The sequence below is a fragment of the Rhamphochromis sp. 'chilingali' genome, assembly GCF_963969265.1.
Source record: "Rhamphochromis sp. 'chilingali' genome assembly, chromosome: 1".
Lineage (NCBI taxonomy): Eukaryota > Metazoa > Chordata > Actinopteri > Cichliformes > Cichlidae > Rhamphochromis > Rhamphochromis sp. 'chilingali'.
In genome coordinates, this window is record NC_137929.1 from 61,665,165 (window position 1) to 61,681,164 (window position 16,000).

Sequence of the window (16,000 nt, forward strand, 5' to 3'; positions counted from 1 at the left end):
TAGGCAACACCAGACTGCAGATGAGCTGCATACAGAGCTGGACTGGGACAAAAAAATTGTCCCGGGCATTTTGACTAGAAACCGGCCCACCATTATAGGAAAAATCATAAAGCCTTTGAATGAAAATAAACACAGTGATGTACACTGTTTTGATGGTATATATGCATCAATCTATCAATCGTTTGTTGTAAGATTCAGATAATTATATTTTAAAAGCGAGACATTTGAAATGAGAATAAGAAAGAAAAGTATTTCTTTGTGCCCCCCTCTGCCTGTTAATGCCCTACCTGCCCCCCTGGCAAAACTTTGCTAGATCCGCACCTGCACAGTTACCAGCTGTCAGCTACCTAAAAAAGGATCCTGGGGTTATTTGTCTCTCAGAAACTGTTCATAACTTCCCTTCAACTCATTCATGTCACCTAAAAGGTAAACCTGTTTCTCCATCACCTGTTCAGCTCTGATGATCCAGTAAGGACATCTCCTGATTTCATCCTCATGTTTCCCTCTCACCAGATAACCAAACCATATCATGACCAGCAGGTTTACAGCTGTGGCTCCAGCAAACATCAGCTGATACTAGAAATTAATATTAAATAAATTCTAACAACAGCTGATCAAGCTTAAACTGCTGCTGTTGTTTAGCGCGACATCCGCTGGCTTCCTCTTTCGGCGCAAAGTGAGCGATAAACAAACAAGAGAGCCGATCAGCTGATCATTGATCAGTTTTCATGATTGAAGTAGAAACAGGAGAGGGAGGGGGAGAGAATGAGAGAAGAAGAGGCAGCTGTGCAGCAAAGACAGAATAACTCCAGCTTTGTGCCTTTTTCATTGTAGCTGAATTACGGGACAAACTCTGTTCCTTTTCACCTCAATAAGAAACGCGTAATATTTTCTCTGAATACCAGGCGGGACGGTTGGCAACTCTAATAACTTATAAACAAAATAAAGTTCAACATCATTAACATCATAGCACCCACCCAGCTGTATAGAAACTCCGTCATGCTAGCTAGCACGCAGTACGGAAAAAGTCAGCATAACGAAAATAAACTCCACCTAAACTTGGTTCATATCTGACCCAGAGAGACTGCAGGTCATAACTTCTTACCTGAAGTTCAGTTCACACTTGGACCGGCGGCCGCCTCGGGTCTCTTTTCCTCCCTTTCCCTCATCCACCTGCTGGCCTCCACCACTTGCTAATGTTACTGAATCTGTGGAACCTCCGCGATAGCCACCACACGAAGTAACGAGTAACGACCCTATCTAAATCCCAGTAACGACTAACGCGTTCCTGATTTTGGCATAATAACTAGTTACCGTGCTCGTTACCACAATAATAACGTAGTTACTGTAACGCGTTACTTAATAATGCGTTAGTCCCAACACTGGTCATGACTGATGAAGTTACTAGTTAATAAAGTTTCCAGTAAAGTGTTTAATCGCAGCCACAGACTGACAGCAAATATCTCGATTAGCTTCAGTGCATCTGTAATAAATATGTGCAAGTTTCAGTGCTTCGTTTAAACTGTATGATACTTATACTGACCCAGGGTCAGTGTAAAATACAATCCTAGCTGTGTGAACAAAGCCTGGCTCCTTTAATCCTGCATGACAAACCTCAGGATGCAGGTTATTATTACTCTTTCCTGCTGGCACACCTGAGAGTCAGCTAGAAACTTACAGTGACGTGGACATCATGCAAAGACTGCCAGACTCTGTAATACTGCAAATGATCAGTGACTCAGGTTAACACTAAACTTTAAACGGCACCTCTGTGTCTCTGTGTGCTGAACATTTAGGATTAAGTCAGGCTGCATTGACTGTGGGACTTTAATGTGTTAAAAGCAGGTTGAAGACGGCTCAGAAACATTTGAAGATTAAAATTTAGCATTATGGCTGCTGGTGGTTTGTAAAGCCTCTACTCAGCTGTATTTTTGTTACTAATTTATGTTTGTTGTTGTTTAACACAGATTTCAGAAGGGCAAATATTCTTAATAGTTTAACTAGATTTCATTTGTCAGTGTGGGACTGCTGAGTCACCTGAAGAACTCATTTCATTCATTCTCCACATGATGTTCATTTACAGAAATGTTTCACAGGAACTGATTTCTCCCAAAGGGTGAACTAGTGTGTTTCCATAGATTACCTCTGTATGAATGTACTTCTTAAATGAAGGCAAGTGTTTGTCCTTTTTTGTTCCTCAGGTACAGTACGTGATATCAAGGGCAGGCGGTCAACACTGGGGGTAGACAAGAAGCAGACGTACTTCCAAGAGGGAGCTGCAGTGAGGTCAGAGGTCAGAATCTGAAACAGCTCAGGTTTATATTTTAGAGGTTATAAAAAATCAAAATGTATTATTTAAAGAAGCCTTTAAATAATAGTCATAATTATGATTATTATAAGAAATATCAAACATTTAAGTGGATTTTCTGTTACACATATCGTGTTAGCCCTGCAATAAACTGGCAGCCTGTCTTTGTCCTGTATCAGCTGGGATAGGCTTCATCCTCCCGCGACCTTGAATTGGATACATTGTATTCCAATTATGTAATCTGATCATTTACAAACTCAAGGTATCTAATCAAAATGTAAGTAATAATTATAAAATGCAGAAATAAGTGTGACATAAATGTAAATGTGTGAGCTGACATAGAGGACAGCTACATGCAGTCTGAAAAACCTTTGTTGTCAAGTTTGCAGCACGAGACATTCTTGCATAGAAGAGACGTTAAAGTCTCTAACTCAGTGAAGCATTATTGGTCCAGTCTGTTTGGATAAATATAGTAAGTTGATGTTTGTCCATTTATTGACACATTTTCTTAAGTGCTTATCCAGCTCAGGATCACAGTGGAGCTGCAGCTGGATATGTTCACTAAATAAACCTTACAAAAGTTAACAATAAACCTGCATCCATGTACGTTGTTGTCCACAGGATGAGAAAATCAAACTGGAAGACTGTGGAACATGTTAATAAATGTTTGTGTGTTTATCCCTGTGTCTTTCACAGGAGGCGCTGGAAGGTTTCCCTAATAGTTCCTGGTGAATCAAAGCAGAACCATAAAGGTTGCTGGACTGCATGATGGCATTACCCCTGAGCAGTCATCCTGTTAAAGGAGGAACCAGTTAGAAGCTGTTTTCAAAGTAGCTGAGCAGATTTCATCTCAAGTAAGCGATTAACTGTTTGTTCATCTGTTCTGCCACTTAAAGAGCATTTAAGGACGTCTTTCGAGTGTCCAGTTGAATTAATTCTACTGGCTCTCATGGTCATTTGTTATTATAGACATACTTTTCATGTTCATCCAGCTATTTAGTAAATTCTATCTATTTAGTAATATCCGTCAGCTATAAAATGTAATATAAATATAAAAATATCTAAATATCTCCTGCCCTTTATGTTTTAATGATGTAAGTCTGTTTACATTAGCATTCCTCACATATCAATGAGATGCTGCACAGTACAATCCTACTGACACAGCAGAGGGATAACGACGGCTATTCAACATCGTTGCACGACACATTCGAGCTGCATGATGCAGACAAAGTGACTAAATCATCTTTTTGTGGTTTATTGTCTTCAAACCAGCAGACAAAGCCGATGGCAGAAGATGTCGGAGAAGAACTTCAGGCCGTGGACTGAAAAGGTATTTTTTTCTTGTTATCAAAGACATTTGGAGTGACGGCTTCTGCAACTGGTTGTGCTGAAGTAAAGCTTACAGTCTAAGAAATCACAGTGTTGATGTTCAGCACAAAGAGAAAAGCTCACTTGTTTGAATTTATTTACAATCATAGTTTTATAAATTCTGACTGTAAACAGCTTTTACAGCTTTGATATTGTTTGACACTCGATATCAGGTTTAATTTAAAGGTTTCTGTGTCACAATGAGCCATTTACACTGATCAGTGCCACTTTAACTGTAACACATTCATTATTTAGATTCAACAAAGAAATAACTGAATGTAAAAAATGGCAGCCCTCAGGCAGGTTTATAGAGATATATGCATGCATTATGAAATTTATGTATCCCAGATAATTGTTATTCATCTAGTCATGGCAGACCCACCTCTTCCTCCCAAGTTAACTGCAACCCAAAAGAACTAGTGGGGCTATTTACACACTCACAACCAGTGTGGGGTAAAAAGAGCCACCAAAAAGCTGTCAGCCACAGATGTGCTATAAGAGTTAGAAACTCTACTTATGGAGAAACTTTCTAAGCCTAACAGGGGACAGGTACTCCTGCCCAAATAACATGATATAACCCCACATACAGCCCAGCCATAAAGTGAACCAAGTCATTTAGTTAAAGACAGCATGGGACCAAATGCATGTAACCAGCCTGCACCAACCTGACATTTCTTCCTCCTGAATTAAATGAATGAATGGATGAAAGTTAAATGACTACAAACCTAAAGCCACTAGTTCCCACACTGGAGCTCCCTTTTTTTTTTTTCTTTTTTTTTTTTTGCCTGTCCCGTTTGGCTCTTTTGCCATCAGAATTGTTGTCTAAAGGCAAAGAAAGATGCCCAACGGATTTACTTTACCAAACTGACCATCCCAGCCTTGCCGTAATGGTCCATTTGATTCACCTTTTATTGTTTATTTTATTTTCACTTACTGAATACGGGACAGACTTGACTGGGGGAAAGAAGGGGAGAAAGAAAGAGGGAAAGAGAAACAGCTGAGAAGAGGGACGGGGGAGAAGGGCAAAAGACAAAAACCAACAGAACGGGCAGAGAAAAAAAATGCATATATCAATCACCTGGATCACCTGCTGAGAAAGAAAAAAGAAAGCAAGCAGAAGAGAACAAGAGTAATAGAATAAACAACATCACAATGATATATGGGAATATGACAGTAAATACTAAATGTTAAACATTATTGTGCAGCACATAAGATCAACAGAACACAGTGTGCTTTGAGGTAGGAGCCAAAAAGGGTGTAGTTTGTGGGTGTGATCACCCGTGTGTACACCTGTGAGCATGGACGCGCTTGTTTTTTGTTTTTTTTAAAAGGTTCCTTCATGTAATAATCTGCTAGAGGGTGTGGGGGGGCCACAGCCCCGTCCTCCAGGGCGTGAAGCAGGTGTGGAGGAGATCAAAACTCCAGACATCCAGAGGCCCACAGAACACAAGAGACCAAGGAAGACCAACAGAGGGGCAGCCGCGCCACTGTCCCGGAAAGAGCTGAGGAGAGTCCCAGATGAGGGCTCACTCAGCAGCCGCGGAGCAGAAGCCAGGGGGAGTTGCAGTGACGCGCCCGTGAGCTCCGCCGGCAGCCAGCTGCGCCTGAGTGACCGAGCCCCAGGCCGAGAGGCCGGGGGCACCCCACCTCCGAAGTGGCCCGAGCGAGCCCCAGGCTCCAGGCCCCGATAAGCGGCCGCCAAGGAGTGAGCCGGTGTGTACCTGGACGCCCATCCCCGGACACAAAGAACCACCAACGCACCGATGTCTGAGGGGGTCCGCCACTGGCAGGGGAAGTGGTGGTAGGGGGAGATAGGCCTCCAAACCTTGGAGGGCCTGAGATGTCCCCAGAGAGGTGGCGCCTGACACCCAACCTGACATATAGACACAGACATACAGGCACACACAGATACAAACATCCATTCCCACCCTCATGCTCTCATATGCACTTACTCCACACTCAACCAACGTGGAGACAGACATAAAGAGACGTTGTACACACGATCACACTCCCCAAGCGTACTCTACAAACACTACACACTGGAGCTCCCTGACACTGTGTGTTAACCGTATTTAGCTTGTATCAACAGTTGTAACAGGCTAAGCCACCTGAGACACTGCATTGAATTTGTTCCTGTCTTAATGATTTCAGCTGACTGGTTTCAACTCAGATGTTCTGCTTTTTCCTTTCAGTAGATCAAAGCAGCTCGTGCTCCTTCTGCTTCCAATTTAGAAGAAGAAGAAGAAGAAGGCGAAGGCTTCAGCGAAGTGGCGTTCATGGTCTCAGTGAACAGTCACGGTCACACACTGCATGTGGTTTTAAAAGCAACATGTCTGTTCACCACAACAATGGAGATGTGTAATATTAGTGCAGCTACGGTTTGTTCTTGAACATCAGGGGCCCGTTCTTCGTACGTCGCTTACTACATCCAAGATCAAATGACACATCCAAGACCAAATCATCACGCTAACCGTGAGCTCTCTAATCCGGTTCTCCGAACACACCTGCTGTTGACGATTAGTACAGCTGGATGAAGTAATGTGAGATCACTGGGTGTCATAAAAGGGGCTACGCATCGATAGTAGAAACATTGATTGGCAACCCTTTGATTGGTCGGCGAAAATGTCGAAGGAGCACGCTCGGCTCGGTATTTTTCGGCAGCAGAGCAAGAACTCTTGAGTGAGGGATTTCAGGAGTTTCAGAGTTTAATCAGAGCGCAAGGGAACACTGCAAAGGCTGCAAAAGCAAGGAGAGAGGGCTGGGAGAAAGTTGCTGACAAATTAAACTCGTAAGTAATTTAATAATAACAATAATAATGGAGTGGATTTATATAGCGCTTTTCAAGGCACCCAAAGCGCTTTACAATGCCACTATTCAGTCACTCTCACATTCACACACTGGTGGAGGCAGCTACGGTTGTAGCCACAGCTGCCCTGGGGCAGACTGACAGAAGCGAGGCTGCCATATTGCGCCATCGGCCCCTCTGGCCAACACCAGTAGGCGGTAGGGTAAATTTATTATATTACACTATATTATCCAATATTATATTACATTATATTATAATATGTTATATTATATCCCCTTTCACATTAGAGCCACAACAGGACCCACTAGAACATGGGAACAAGTAAAAGTGAAATATAAGAATATTCTACAGAATGGTAATATTTATCTCTTAGATTGCTTTTCGTCTCTAGGAAAGAGACCCTGAAATAATCTGTTTGTTTGTTCATAACCGCAACCAAGAAAAGGGCAGAGCAAAAAAAGACAGGTGGTGGTCCTGCACCCCCTCGTCAACAAGTTGGTTAAGTAAATAATACCACGGGAATATCGATATCTCTCAATGAGCACACTGTCGCGCTGAGCTAAAGGATCCTGTCTATCCCGCAATATACGCTGAATTCTGAGGACTCTCCTTATCAATCTTGCACCTTCCGCAATGGGCTGCTCGCGTAAACGGACAGGACATGGCTGCGACAGACTTCCCAAATCCACCTTCGCTTTTATAGCCGTGGTCTCTCATCTTGATTACACGAAGTAATTTACAATTACTACTCTGAAATATGAATTACATCTGTAATAATCACATACATGTAATAGAATGTTAATAGTACATTTCCCTTTTTTAGGAAATGACCTGTATGTATCTGTGTGACATCAATAAAAGGATCAGGTGCTGCATTATCTTTAGTTACATTGATGTTATTTATTTATGGTGAAACAGTGGTGGAATATCGCTGTTGCTTTCGTATAAATGAAGCGGACATACCTGCGTGGCCGCGATCTAATCCTGTTTACATAAAGTAAACCTGCTCCCGAGCAGGTTTACGCTTACGGCTCTGTTGCTATGACAGCAAGTCCCGGATGAGCTTCGGGGAACCGAACGATCCAAGATCACGCGAAATCGACAACAATCAAATCCAGCTAACTTACTTAGCGAGGTACGAAGAATGGGCCCCAGTTCTGTTTTCTACTTTGATCACTTAGACCAAAAAAGTGTTGTTTTCAGATTCTTTCTTTTACATCTATAAACCACCTGTTCATTTTTTTTATTACAATTAGTTTCACATAAATGTTAGTGTTTCCTTTATGATCTTTTAATGCTTACACTACACTGTACACATTAGAGACATTTCTGTTACCTGTTTCTGTTGACTCAGAGTTGTGAAATGTTCTTTTATTTGATGCACAATATGAAGTTCATAATTTTCTTACAAATAAAATTCTAATGACAAACATGAACAGCTGTGGTTATTTCTGAGACATGAGTTTTTGAATGTGTTCATATTTAGACTGTGCATCTGTCTGCTGAAACTGTGATGGTGAACCTGAGGTGATGGTCAACAGAAGGCAAATATAAAACAATATTGAAGTAATGTCTTTACCCTCTGCAGCGTGTGGACGCAATCACCTTATTCACTGTAGTAAACGTGCACCGCTAGCTCACGTGACTGACTGTCTCCATGGTTACATCGTATATTATTAGCTATGTAAACAGCTTCCAAAGATGCCGCCATAGCTCTCTGCAGCTGTAACACTTTCACACTTTGCAAATCATTTCACGTGTTTGATAGTTATGAAGACAGAATATGTTTCTAAGGTCATGCTAGGCGGTTGCTATGGTGGTTGCTGTGGACTTGGGTGGACCGCGTCCGATTCCTGTTATTAGCTGTCCGCCGTAGGAAGGCTGCGTTCCACTTACAAGTAGTGACAGTCTGCCGCAACTCGAACTCAAACCCGCTTTGTTCTTTAATTATAGGCCTTTTATAGCCGTTCATGACACGCACACACACATAAAGCACTTTGCCTCACCATGAGAATGCAACTTTACCTAACCTAACCTTAAAGTATCTGATATAGGATAGAAAAATGAAGCAACCAGAGATTTAATGATGAAGACTCTGGGTTCTGTAGTTCACGTTTTACAGTCCTGAATGACTCTTTGCATATGATTTATTGAAGAGGAGTTTAGAATGCACTTTACATTTAGACTGTTGCTGTTTCATTTTTTACATTGTTGCAGTGTTATGTCATGAATAAGGTTCACCTGCTGGGGGTTTGATGGATCAGCTGGACAATACAGTCAAAGACAGACTTCATTCATCATATGCAAGAATCCTAGTTGGATTTTTGTTGTCACTCGTGTTTTTGAACCAAATATTGAAAACAATTCTGACAGACTGGATACCTGGTCAGGTCTACATTACCTTGTACTTAAGCATCCCAGGACAGAGCCCTGCCCCACCATGAGCCTGGGTGGATACGTGGTTATAATATAAAAGGACCAATATTGAATATGAATATTTCGTGAAAATTGAATTATAATACAAATTAGTAATAAGGGTTTCTCTGCGCCCTTATCTACCCCATACTCAAAGAGCTGCGGGCAGAGAGGGTGACAGGAGAGGATGGCACTGAAGAGAAGATGCTCGGTTTCTGGGGTCTCCTGGTCCTGTCAGTATTAGTAGGATGCATCTGCTGTGTCTTCTTGTGGATGCTCACCTACCTTGACTCGTTCCAGCCTGGTATGGATTTCCCAACACTGCGGACAGTGGCCCACAATTGATCTAGGTAGCTCTTTTTTGGAAGTTCAGTTAACGCTAGAAATGTGTTCTGGAGTTTTTACATGCTTTGGAGTTTGTATGTGCATTGTCTCTAGGGGCCACTGTATATATTTATATATAAACATATATAAATAAAACCAATTTTTTTAACATTAGTAATTCCTTTTGTGCATAATTTTATATTGTTGTTAATAATAAATTAATTAAAGCAACAAAACAACCTGAAGAGCCGGTTGGGAGCCGAAAGAGCCGGCTCTTTTTAGTGAGCCGAGCCAAAAGAGCCGGAAATTCCATCACTAGCCGGGAGTTAGCTGTTCTCACCGGCTCGAGTGACCCTTGAACCCCCGGTTAGCTATCGAGTTGGTGGGTAACAGACAGCCGATGGCCCCGCCCCTCCCTGAGCCTGGTTCTGCTGGATGTTTCTTTCTGTTAAAAGGGAGTTTTTCCTTCCCACTGTCGCCAAAGTGCTTGCTCATAGGGGGTCATATGATTGTTGGGTTTTTGTCTGTATCTATTAAAGTACGATCTACTGTACAACATAAAAGTGCCTTGAGGCAACTGTTGTTGTGATTTGGTGCTGTATAAATAAAATTGAATTGAACTGAATTGAACTGAATAGAAACCAGACTGTTCTGTTCTATTAAGGCAGAGGGCTGTACCACTTGGCTTCCTACAGATCATCATGAGGAGATTGTGAACAACAGTGAAATGTGGAAAAGCTGGAAAGTGATCCTGCAGTAACATTGAGGAAGGCTACAGGGGTGTACGAGGTGCTCAACAGATTTGGCTCAATACAGGAGCAAGCTTGCAAAATAATGTACATAATCTGGCAGATAAAGGTTAAGAGAGACAAACCGCCAAGGGGAGACCTGTGTGCTCTTGTGGATTTATCAGATAATGTCTTTTGTACAGTTGACATTGTTTTGTCTGTCTGAAGAATGCATTTCACCATGTATAAGATAAATGATGAGTACAATGATTGCTAATACATTCACTAACTATATTCTGTTGCAGCAAAGTGATGTGGGTGACATGGCCAAAAACTGTCACGTGGTTAACTGAGTTGTGTGTAACCTCTTTTATCAATTAAAGAGTGAGGCGGACATGCAGGAATTGGAGTTACTTGGACAGGCGAGTGGCAACACTGCCCTCCTTGATGCTCCCCTTGCAAGTGAAACATACACTGGTGTCTGTGTGGTTGCTTTCAGTAACAGTTTCTGTTCATCAGTAGGGTTGACTTAAACCCAACAAGCAGTCTCACGTATTTGTTTAATATGTGCATTGAAGGACATATCCTGGTCAAAAATGACTCCAAGGTTCCTCCAGTGTTACTTTCTCGTCCCTGTCAGTACTCTTGCTGCACCCTTTGGTCAGATAGAAGAAGTGGTATCCAGAAGTTCTACCAGTAGCTGGACTGAAAGGGAGGCACTAATCATGGCAGGGCAGGAAAAAGCTCTGAGCACAAGATCCACAGAAGCTGGGGTCTATTTCCCTTTTCTCACCTCTGCGGAGGGTCTTTCCTTCAAGCTTGGGTCCTCTACCAGAGGCCTGAGACCTTGAGGGTCATGTGAAGTATCTTAGCTCTTATAGAAATTTCCGATATTGTTCCTGGGAACCCCCTAGCTTGGGAGTCACCACACCTATTGCTCCAATTATCTTGAGTGATTTCCAGTGAACATGCACGAGAAAGGAGGAAACACAAATTACAGAAATGACAAAAATGTTCCAATGAGTTACTTGTATCCATGATGTATTACTGTACGGTCTTTACCGGGTCTTTACCTTACAATATAAAGCGCCTTGAGGTGATTCTTGTTGTGATTTGTATAAATAAAATAATTAAATTGTATTGTCAGTAGTACATAAGTAAAATAAACATAAACAAAAGATAGTGTGATAGCCAGTCTTCATCCACTGAGATTACAGCCGATACAGGTGTAGATCAAACGACAATGCCACGAGTTTTCAACTCATACTGGCGAATTAGCTCTAGCTGCTAATTGTTAGCTTCAAGGTTATTGCTACCAATGAATATATACTAATGACACATAAAGGGGGTTAACGGACAACTTTCCTACATTCTCTGTAACCCCGTTGACTTATCTTTAAACACAGCTCAAGTTATTTACTCTCTTGTATCTGCTTACCTGCAAATGTATAGACATAGTACATTGTTACACCTTTGTACATAGTCTCACACAGCTCTTGTTAGGCACTGCATTATGGTTAGTGGCCGGGCTTGTTTACTACTGTGAGAGCTGCTCATTTCAGGAGATACTCCCTTTTATGTGGTAACGGAGGAATAACTACCCTTCCAGTACTGTCTTATTGGAGACTGGGGCACACATTATTTTACAACAATAAAAAAATAACATATTTGAACAATCAGAACATTTTAAATAAATATTATATTGTAAATAAAATGGGGGATGTGATGTTTTTGTCCATAATGCCTCTCTTGTCCTACAGTATTTATAGTGAAACATCTCCCTCTAGTGGCCATATATAAACATGTGTGAGGATGGTGTTCATGTAAAATGTGAATCACAGTGTTCCAGTCAGTCATCAGTGTGTCTCTGCACAGCTGTAATTAAAATGTGTTCAGAGGGCCTCAGTGTCTGAATGGTTCCAGTTCAGCTCCATAACAGCAGCGTCCCTGGTTTGATTCCTGTGTTTCAGCTCATATCTGCCTCTCTCACTGAGGGGGACGTACACACACACACACACACACACACACACACACACACACACACACACACACACACACACACACACACACACACACACACTAACCACTAACTCTATTTGAACCAATAGAAAGCTGGTGCTCAGAGGAAGAGGGCGGGCTTTACTTGGTGTCAGTGACAGAAATGAAAAAAAGGTCAAATGAGTGAGAAGGACGATGAAGGAAACATCTGTGCTGTGTCTGCTCTGTAAGTAGAATCTCTGTGTTTGTTTGAATTCTTGTACTTTGACTGTCTGCTCTCCTGATAACTGATGATGGAGGAGAAGACATGAAAAACAAATCAGGCTGAATTCAAGTTCAAACACCACGAGGACCAACTGCAGGTCTGAACTGACTCTTTATCTTTGCTCAGGAGTCGAGGAAACACAGCAGGCAGTGAAAAGATCAAATCATTCACTCATATCAACACAGCTGCACAGTGGACACATGAGTGTACTGTGGTTTCTTTTAGGAGTAGAGGACATGTTGTATTATATGAACAGTGTAGTCAGTGCACATATTTATGATCACAACAATTACATTCAGTGCTGTTTCTGAGATTTAAAAAAATAATAATTAAATTTGAATAGAGGAGCTAGAACAGTATAAACTGTAGGAATATACATATGGGATGTTCTGTTTTACTATTACACACTTCCCCATCTTTTGTTGTCCAAATGTTTTTGAAACATATTCCTGTCATCAAATAGAAAACGAGTAGATATACCAGAGAGAGTTTGTGTGTTTGTCAGCTGTTTGTGTGGAGTTGATTTGAAATGACACTCAAATCAACCTGAGTGTCATTTCTCTTTAGTTCTGATCTCACTGCTGAGCTGCTCAACAAACCAAGGTCAGTAACCTTCTTCTGTCACAGTTTAAACCTCAGAAATGTGGTAACACTTTATTACACGACCTGCGAATAAGGCACAAGTACCCAATACTTGCATGCAATTTGTGGGCAACAAGGCGCAACTACCCTGCAACAAGAAAAGTGATTATGATAGTTTTAATTTTATAGATAATATATAAGACAGACTTAATAGTGAAACTTCCATTATGCAGAAAATTACTTAAGCAGAACCAGTAATTACTCGGGTTGCTGCAATACTAAAAATTATTTACAGAACAATCTGTATCTCTTTCCCTTTAAAATACATGGAAGTTTGAAAATAGATGAAATTACGTGACTCCATAACACGGCCCACAACCCAGTAAGTACTTACAGTACTTGTTTCATTGTTTCTTGCAAAAACCTGATTTGTTGCCCGCAAAATGCACATAAGTACAGGGCACTTGCGCAGTATTCGTGGGCAACGGAATACATGTATCGCTACATATTTAAAATACAAAATATGAGTAACTGTATTCCGTTACGGTTCTTGTTTAAAAAGGTAGTAATCAGAATACAGTTACTTATTTTATGCAATAAGAGACTCTAATGCAGGGGTCTCGATCTGGTGACTGTACACTGTGTTCATGTCATTCAACGCCTCTCTCTGTCTCTCGCTAGCAAAGTTGACCCAGACAACAAAGTAAAGCTACTTTTCGGCTACGAGCCAGAGCATTCAGAATACGTTATACTCATTGAGTAATATAACAGAACACATTATAAATACATTTTGGGGCACATATTCTGTAATCTGTTGTGGAATACATTTTAAAAGTAACCTTCCCAACACTGGGTCATTTTATAAAATGTAGCTAGAAATGCCTGCCAGTCCTGATATTGTTAATCAAAAAATGTATGCATTACACATTACAGATAGTAGTTTGTTATAATACTCAATACATTACCATGTTACCCTGTAAAACAGGGGTGTCAAACTCAAATACACAGTGGGCCAAAATTCAAAACTGGAACAAAGTCACGGGCTAACGTTAATATTTATTGAAAAAAAAAATCTTCCTCCAGATATAAGAATGAATCTTTTCTTATGGACTCAAATAAGTTTTGCTGGAAAACTGAATATGGAACAAGCAAAGCTTTATACCAAACAATATATACAGTGGGGCAAAAAAGTATTTAGTCAGCCACCGATTGTGCAAGTTCCCCCACTTAAAATGATGACAGAGGTCAGTAATTTGCACCAGAGGTACACTTCAACTGTGAGAGACAGAATGTGAAAAAAAAATCCATGAATCCACATGGTAGGATTTGTAAAGAATTTATTCGTAAATTAGGGTGGAAAATAAGTATTTGGTCACCTCAAACATGGAAAATCTCTGGCTCTCACAGACCTGTAATGTCTTCTGTAAGAAGCTTTTCTGTCCCCCACTCGTTACCTGTATGAATGGCACCTGTTTGAACTCATCATCTGTATAAAAGACACCTGTCCACAGCCTCAAACAGTCAGACTCCAAACGCCGCCATGGCCAAGACCAAAGAGCTTTCGAAGGACACCAGGAAAAGTATTGTAGACCTGCACCAGACTGGGAAGAGTGAATCTACAATAGGCAAGCAGCTTGGTGTGAAAAAATCAACTGTGGGAGCAATCATCAGAAAATGGAAGACATACAAGACCACTGATAATCTCCCTCGATCTGGGGCTCCACGCAAGATCTCATCCCGTGGGGTCAAAATGATCATGAGAACGGTGAGCAAAGATCCCAGAACCACACGGGGGGACCTGGTGAATGACCTGCAGAGAGCTGGCACCAAAGTAACAAAGGTCACCATCAGTAACACACTACAACGGCAGGGAATCAAATCCCGCAGTGCCAGACGTGTTCCGCTGCTGAAGCCAGTGCATGTCCAGGCCCGTCTGAAGTTTGCCAGAGAGCACATGGATGATACAGCAGAGGATTGGGAGAATGTCATGTGGTCAGATGAAACCAAATCAGAACTTTTTGGTATAAACTCAAGAAGAATACTGAGTTGCATCCCAAGAACACCATACCTACTGTGAAGCATGGGGGTGGAAACATCATGCTATGGGGCTGTTTTTCACTGCTCTCGAGAAGATCTGCATGGAGGAATGGGCCAAAATACCAGCTACTGTGTGTGCAAACCTGGTAAAGACCTATAGTAAACGTTTGACCTCTGTTATTGCCAACAAAGGTTATGTTACAAAGTATTGAGTTGTATTTTTGTTATTGACCAAATACTTATTTTCGAATAAATTCTTTACAAATCCTACCATGTGGATTCATGGATTTTTTTTTCACATTCTGTCTCTCACAGTTGAAGTGTACCTCTGGTGCAAATTACTGACCTCTGTCATCATTTTAGGTGGGGGAACTTGCACAATCGGTGGCTGACTAAATACTTTTTTGCCCCACTGTATATTAGCTGTATAATACCAGTAGGCCAGCTCTAATAGTAATTTGGTATGGCTTCGCGGGCCAAATGTAATTAGGCGGCCAGAGTTTGACACCTATGCTGTAAAATGACCTGAAATACACAGCCTCATAATTACCATTTAACAAAGATAAAAGCTAAGGCTACAGCCACACACACCAATACACTTAATGAGGACACATTAAGTGATTTGTATTGGTGATATTTCACTTAGCATTTGTGTACAAATACAACACAAAATAAAGATGGAAACCGGTGCAAAGACACTTTAAAGTGATTACCACAGTGATTCTGTAGAAACATGAACAGGTAGAAATGGAGGCTGCAGCCTGACTGCTGATCAGTTTGTTACCTGTTGAAGTTCAGCATCTGGCTGCTGAGCTGGGGTCAGCATTCACTCAGCTTTAACATTACTCTGGATTCCTGGCTATATATCTCCACAGTTTACAAAAACTACAACTACTCTCTTCATCCTGCCTATGGACTGAAATTAGTTGACTGTAGCACAAATGTGCCGAAAAAATGTAATTCTTTAAAAATATGGAAAATTAAAAGAACAAAAAACATTCTTTGATTGTTTTTTTCTTTTTCAATTCAATTTTATATTAATCCCATAGAGTCAAAACACAAAGCACATTATACTGTAAGATAAAGACTCTACAATAATACAAAGAAAATCCTTACAATCAACCCCGTTTGAGCAAACATTTGGGAGAGAAATACTCAGGAAGAAACCG

General features: G+C 41.1%; 1 protein-coding gene across 24 annotated transcripts in view; it reads left to right on the plus strand.

The window, feature by feature from the left end:
* LOC308411944 (uncharacterized protein) overlaps positions 1–7,918 on the plus strand; it is a 47,231-nt gene extending 39,313 nt beyond the window's left edge. For 17 of the 24 annotated variants that reach the window (XR_013974480.1, XR_013974481.1, XR_013974482.1 and 14 more), the window contains 5 exons: positions 2,202–2,293; positions 3,005–3,162; positions 3,581–3,638; positions 5,008–5,389; positions 5,869–7,918. Coding sequence is in view for 3 of the 24 variants with exons in the window: in XM_080906004.1 (XP_080762130.1) it covers positions 3,603–3,638; positions 5,008–5,367 (396 nt within the window). In the remaining 21 variants the exon portion in view is untranslated. The remainder of the gene's footprint in view (positions 1–2,201; positions 2,294–3,004; positions 3,163–3,580; positions 3,639–5,007; positions 5,390–5,868) is intronic. The other 7 variants (XR_013974483.1, XR_013974484.1, XR_013974485.1 and 4 more) reach the window with 7 other exon arrangements.
* The last annotated feature ends 8,082 nt before the right edge of the window (positions 7,919–16,000 follow it).